Source organism: Galeopterus variegatus, unplaced genomic scaffold (assembly GCF_000696425.1).
Source record: "Galeopterus variegatus unplaced genomic scaffold, G_variegatus-3.0.2 Scaffold11938, whole genome shotgun sequence".
Lineage (NCBI taxonomy): Eukaryota > Metazoa > Chordata > Mammalia > Dermoptera > Cynocephalidae > Galeopterus > Galeopterus variegatus.
In genome coordinates, this window is record NW_007738049.1 from 19,699 (window position 1) to 26,467 (window position 6,769).

A 6,769-nucleotide genomic window follows, 5' to 3' on the forward strand; every position below is an offset into this window, starting at 1 on the left:
TCAACTGTCCAAAGCTATAACTGTCCTGCAAGAGGGTTTCTTCGGGAGAGAGACAAAGAGCAGGGGACAGCAGCTCAGGGCCACACTGCACTCTGTCCGTGCTCATTCATTCCCACAGTGCTGGCCCCGAGCACCTTCTCAGGGCTAGGCCCTGGTTTGGGATTTGGGGACATGGGAAGAGCCAGGCCTCACCGTGCTTTACAAGAGGACTCTGGCTGTGGGGAGCATGGAGAGGGCGGGCTTGGAGAGAACCCCCAAGGCCTTGGTGAAGGGATGGAGAGAGGTGGGGAAGAGGGAGGGGTTAGAGGGTCCAAGCTTGGGTGACTGGGGCCTTTGATGTCTGGTTACTGACATGAACAGGGATGTGGTGTGGGTGGCAGGGTTGAGGTCTGCATGGGACACCTCTGCGACACCAAGCAGAAACACAGCAGCCAGATCTGCAGGAGGGTGAGGCTGTGTCCTGGCCTCTCTGGGGCCACATGGCCAAGGTCTCCTGCCCCCACAAGGCCTCCACCTCCTTCAGAGCCACCTGCTCAGGCTGGGTAACAGACAGGTCAGGGGCGAACTGGCACAGGAGGGTCCAGGGCGGGGGCTGGAGGATGGCCTCTCTGACCTGCCATGTGCCTCAGATTCTGTGATGGCCACCGTGAAGGGTCACACAGAAGCTGCATGGGCACCAAGTGAGGGCCCCGCCCCTTTCCCCAGGGGGCCCCGGCAGGAGTGGGCGGGGCCGGCTTTCATTGTGACTCCACCCTTCCCTGGGTTCTGGCCACGCCCCCATTCCTTCCATCTTTCTCATCCACCAATGGGCTGTGAGCATTCAGGCCACGCCCACTTCCCTGTTGCCTAGCACCGGCCGCTCCCAGCTGCTCTGGCTCAGTTGCCCATCGGCGCCTTAGCTGGACGGAGTGATGTCCAGTGCTCTGATGGCGACGAGGCGGCGGTACCCCTTTCCTTTTCCCTGCCCAGAAATGCCAGAGGAAGTCCGACAGGAGAAGTTGGCTAGGGCCAAGAAGAAGGTATAACATGCTGGGTCATGGCCCCGGGCACAGCCCGAAGCCCCTCCTATGGTGAGACAGTGGCCAGAGTCTGTGTCACTTCTGAGGCACATAGGAGGTGCCCCTCTGTGCCTCTTGACTCCCCCCACCAAAGTCTTCTCAGCTATCCCTGCCCCCTGAGCAGCCCAGCCTCTGCCCTTGCTAGGTGCTCCTGGGTGACTTTGGGCTGGTAGGGTGACTCCTGGGGCTCCCCACCCTGGATTGGCCCTGGCCTCTAAGTGTTTTCACCCCCTTTCTGGCTTCTCTGGTTGTGGCACAAATTTCCACCTGGAAGGCTACTGGGGACTAGGGGGCCCAGGACCGAGAGGTTTCTGGCTCCCTACTCCCTTCACTTAGACATTGACGACCTGAAAAGCCTACATTGCACCAGTGAACTCAAAGTGTTGACAATTTGTCTGGGTGACAATTGGGAGAACGGGTTTGGTTTTCTCACAGGTTTCGACTCTCTAGACATACTTTACGATTTATTTCTGAGTCTGTATCTGACCTTCCAATTCTCTAGGATTCTGGGATCAGAGCGCCTTTCAGTCTGTGCTCTCTGGAGGGAGATGTGCTTATCTCCTGTGGAACAGGTCCTGGGCAACTGAGCTTCACAGCTTGAATCTTGCCCACATCATCTCAATCTGGGGTGCCACAGGATTCACAAGGGCATCTTTCTGAAGAATCAGATTTGCTTGATTCTTTTGAGAGAGAGAGAAAGCCTATTAATGTACTTAGGGATGACATTCACCTAATCTTAGGGGTGAGATTTGTAAGATCTTAATGGACTTCTCTCTGAGATGATGCTTGGGTTGTCCGAGATGGTAGAAATAAGAATATTTTGTAAACACTGTAAAGTAAGATGAGAATATAGGGGCTTATAGAGCTCTGAATATTACCGCTTTTCCTTTTCACAGTTAAGGGAGTACCAAGAAAGGAACAGCACTGCTGGTCCCAGAGCAAATAACAAACTAAAATCTGGCAGCTCCGAGTCAACCACACATGGNCTCTTCTCTGAGCTTCTCCCTTGATGCTGTACACATGAAGGATGGACCATGAGCTTGACTACCCCATTGGGTCCTGCTGCAGAAAGCACTGGATGATGTTGATAACACCAAGGCCCAGGGCTCAATCCCTCTACTGGTCACCACCAAAGACCCCAACAAGACAAACAAACAAAAAAACCTATGGCATAAGAGCTGCTCGGGAGGGAGGGATGATGGGGGAGAGAGACCTTGAGAAGTGGGCACAGAGGGGCTACAGGAGGAGGGCCTGGTCCAGGTGAGGCAGGAAAGAGACTTTTGCCAGTTGACGGGGAAGAAAGGACGTCAGAGGGCTGAGTCATGGAGGGGGACAGAGCATCTCCATGAGCGCTCTCATCTCTCCTGGCCCACATCATACACCGATGGGGAGGACCTCACATCAGCAGCTTATGTGAGGGAGCTGGAGGTAAGTGCTCTGCAGGCCAGTCCCCCGACCACCTCCCATGCTGGGGGCTGGGTGCCCCGCTGCCACCTGAGCACCCACCCCCACCCCTAATGATTGCTCTCTCTCTCCCCAACCCTCCTCCACCCCCTCCTCTCCTCATGCGCCTCAGGACCGGTGCCTAGACCTGGCAGGAGCCCGGGACTCCGTCTTTGTCCACAATAAACACCTGAGGAGTGTGATGCAGGGATTAGTAAGAGTCCTGTGGGGTCCCCTGATTCCATTCTGCCAATCCTGGGCTCCAATGTCCCCTTGGGGCTCTGAAGAAAGGGGCTGGGGGCCCCTGGAGCCAAGGGAGAATGGGGTGCNCATGCTGTCGGTCCATTTCTTCAGCCATTGGGTGATCATGACAACACCTTCTAGGGTTGCTAGTGGCATGAAATCAGACGGTACGAGTAAGAAATACTTTGTAAAAACTGTAAAGTAGGTGACAAACATAGGGGCTTCCACATCTCCTGAATATTACTGCTTTTCCTTTTCACAGTTAAGAGATTTCCAAAGGAAACAGCGCCTAGCTGGAACTGCTGAGGAAAAAACCATCAAAACGGCCAGCAGGCCCCAGCCCAGCACTTGTGGGAGGTGCCAGTCACCTCAGGAGGTGAGCGTTGGCTGGTNCTCAGGAGGTGAGTGTTGGCTGGTCAGGCTCCTGGGAACAGGGGGCTGAAGGAGCAGTCGGCGGTAATGGTAACAACCGTGGAAGAAGTGTCAGGGACTGGGTAAGAAGTCTGGGCTTGAATCCTACTACGTCTCCCTCTGCTCGGGATATGACATAGGACTCTTCTCTGAGCTTCTCCCTTGAAGCTGTGCACACAGATGGGCCACGAGCTTGGCTGTCTCATTGGATCCTGCTGCAGGAAGCACAGGATGATGTTGACAACAGCAAGGCCCAGGGCTCAATCCCTCTACTGGCCACCACCAAAAAACAAAAAAACAAAAGATGCAGGATAAGAGCTGCTTGGGAGAGGAGGGACGATGGGGAAGTGAGACCTTGAGAAGTGGGCACAGAGGGGCTACAGGANGGGATCTTGCCCATGAAAAGAAGAAAACTCCCCCAAAGAAGAAAACCCCAACAAAAAGAAATCCAAGAAAAAGAAAACCAAAACTCTCCAAGAAGAAAACTCCCATGAAAAGAACAAAACTCCAACCAAAAGAAAACCCTCCGTGTAAGAAGAAACCCTAACAAAAAGAAAATCCCACTGAAAAGAACTCCTCCCAAAATAAAAAAATCCTAGAAAAGAAATCCCCCTGAAAAGAAGAAAACCCCAATGAAAAGAAGAAAATAACAAAAAGAAGAAAATCGGAAAAAAAGAGAACAAAACAAACAAAAAAAATAGGAGAAAAGAAAACAAAAAACAAAGGGCTGAAAAATACCAAAAAAATAAAAAAATAAGAAAACAAGAAAAAAAGGAAAAAAAGAAAAGAAAGCAGCAGGATGCCCTCACCAGTAGTCCAGCCTCGGGGGCCTGTAGGAAGAGAACAGTACAATTGATCCCTTGGGCAGGCTAGGCCATGGGGCCTTAGGGTCAGCCCAGGGCAGGGGGCCCCTTAGTGTCAGGGCAGGCCAAGGAAGCATGTAGGGCAGGCCTGCCAGGCCAGGACAAGGAAGCACTTGCAGCAGGCCTGGCAGGCTCTTAGCAGATGGTGGCCCTTAGCGGCAGGGGGGCCCTGAATAGTAGATCTGGCCATGGAGGCCCTTAGCACCAAGTAGACTAGGCCAGCGGGGCCCTTAGTGCCAGGACAGGCCAAGGGAACTCTGAGGCAGGCCCAGTGTGGTCTCTTGTGTAGGCCTGGCCAGGCCCACTCTTAGTGGCAGGGGCACCTTTAGCAGCAGGCCTGGAAAGGGCAGCCATTAGTGGGAGGCTACAAAATGCCAGGGGCACCCTTGGTGGCACAGCAGGCAGGACCAGGCAAAGGGGTCTCTTAGAGGCATGCTAGCCAGGCCAGGGGGGACCTAGGGGGACTCTTTTTCTTTCTTTCTTTCTTTCTTTTCCTTCCTTCCTTCCTTCCTTCCTTCCTTCCTTCCTTCCTTCCTTCCTTCCTTCCTTCCTTCTTTCTCTCTCTCTCTCTTTCTTCCTTTTCTTCCCTAAATGTGGTATATACACCATGGAATACTATTCAGCCATAAAAAAGAATGAAATTCTGCCATTAGGGGCTTTAGCAGTTGGTGCTAAGAGCCTCATGGCCAGATCTACTATTCATGGCTGCCCTGCTGCCTAGGGCCCCCCTTCTGCTAAGGACCTGCCAGATCTGCCCCAAGAGCTTCCTTGGACTTGCTTGGCTCCCCTTGGGCATGAAAGAAATAAAGAAAACTAGAATCCCCCTATGGCCACCCTGGCCTGAACTGGCCTGCCTCTAAGAGACTCCCTGGCCTGCCACTAATGGCTTCCCTGGCCAGGCCTGCTGCTAAGGGCTTCAGTACCCCTTAGGGCAGGCCTGACCAGGCCTACACAAGAGACCCACTGGCCAGGCCTGCCTCAGGGTTACCCTGGCTTTTCCTGGCATTAAGGGTCCCCCTGGCCTAGTGTACTTGGCACTAATGGCTAAATTATCCCCAGGTGTAGCTGAACCCACAGGCCTGGCACTAAGTAAGTCCAAGGAAGCACTTGGGGCAGGCCTGGCACTAAGGGCCCTCTTTTGCCTAGCCTACTTTGCTCCAGCTGTGCCTAAATTGGCCCCAGGTGTGGCTGGACCCCCAGCTTTGGAAAATAAAAGCCAGAAGCCTTGGTGGAGTCCATGTGGTGTTAGGTCTGCAAGCTCACAGAATGCCAGAGCTGGGAAGGCTTGGGAGCCTCCACCCAAATTCCAAAGGGTGTATGGAAAATTGTGGGGGCCCAGGAAGAGATCTGTCACAGGGGCAGAGTCACCAGAGACAACCTTCACTAGAGCAATGCCAAGTGGAAACATGGGGTTGGAGTTGCAGCAGAGAAACCCCATTAGCACTGCCTAGTGGAGCCATGAGAGCAGGGCCGCCAAGGAGACCCCAGACCCATAGAGCTACAGACTGGAACGACAGCCTGGGAGAACTGAAGGTGTGGCCTGCAACCAGGAAAGCCATAGGAGACAAGCTACCTGAGGATGTGGGAAGCCAGCACCTACACCAGCATGCAGAGGACCAGGAACATGGACCCAAGGTACATAATTCACCACCTTTGAGATTTAATGCCCACTCTGCTGGATTTTGGACTTGCTTAGGACCTGATATCCCTTTCTTTTGGCCTATTTCTCCCTTTTGGAATGGGAATATGTACCCTATGTTTGTCCCACCACTGTATCTTGGAAGTAGATAACTTGTATTAATTTCACAGGTGGGACTTTGAACTTTGGACTCATGAGTTGAAATAAGTTAAGACTGTGGGGATGAAATTAACGTATTTGCACGTGAAAAGGACATGAATTTGGGGGGGCCAGGGTTGGAATGTAGTGGATTGAATTATGTCCCCCCAAAACTCAAGCTTGAATTGTGTCTCCCATGTTTTTTGTGTTAGAAACTTAGCCCAGGGCCGGCCCATGGCTCACTTGGGAGAGCGTGCTGTTGACAACACCAACTCAAGGGTTAAGATTCCCTTACCGGTCATCTTAAAAAAAAAAAGAAAGAAAGAAACTTAGCCCCCACTGTGACTTTTAAGAGGGTGGGAAATCCTATTATGGAAGTAGAAAGGTGGAGCCTTGAAGAGGTGATTGGATTGCAGGACCGTGCAGTAGTGAATGGATTAATAATGGTGGTCAGGGGCGTGGTTCTGATGACTTTAAAATGAGAGCGAACGAGGAGGTTGGTCTCTCTCTGCTCCCCCGTTTTGCCATGTGAGACCCCTGAGTCACTGTCACCACAATTTCACAGGTGGGACTTTGAACTTTGGACTCATGAGTTGAAATAAGTTAAGACTGTGGGGATGAAATTAACGTATTTGCACGTGAAAAGGACATGAATTTGGGGGGGCCAGGGTTGGAATGTAGTGGATTGAATTATGTCCCCCCAAAACTCAAGCTTGAATTGTGTCTCCCATGTTTTTTGTGTTAGAAACTTAGCCCAGGGCCGGCCCATGGCTCACTTGGGAGAGCGTGCTGTTGACAACACCAACTCAAGGGTTAAGATTCCCTTACCGGTCATCTTAAAAAAAAAAAGAAAGAAAGAAACTTAGCCCCCACTGTGACTTTTAAGAGGGTGGGAAATCCTATTATGGAAGTAGAAAGGTGGAGCCTTGAAGAGGTGATTGGATTGCAGGACCGTGCAGTAGTGAATGGATTAA

The 6,769-nt window shown here is 52.1% G+C and overlaps 1 protein-coding gene across 1 annotated transcript in view; it reads right to left on the bottom strand.

Annotated features, from left to right (window-relative positions):
• Positions 1-895: 895 nt before the first annotated feature.
• The window catches only part of LOC103610870, a 30,106-nt gene continuing 24,232 nt past the window's right edge, over positions 896-6,769 (bottom strand). The window contains exon 10 of the mRNA XM_008594942.1: positions 896-1,065. Within this exon, the coding sequence (XP_008593164.1) occupies positions 896-1,065 (170 nt within the window). The remainder of the gene's footprint in view (positions 1,066-6,769) is intronic.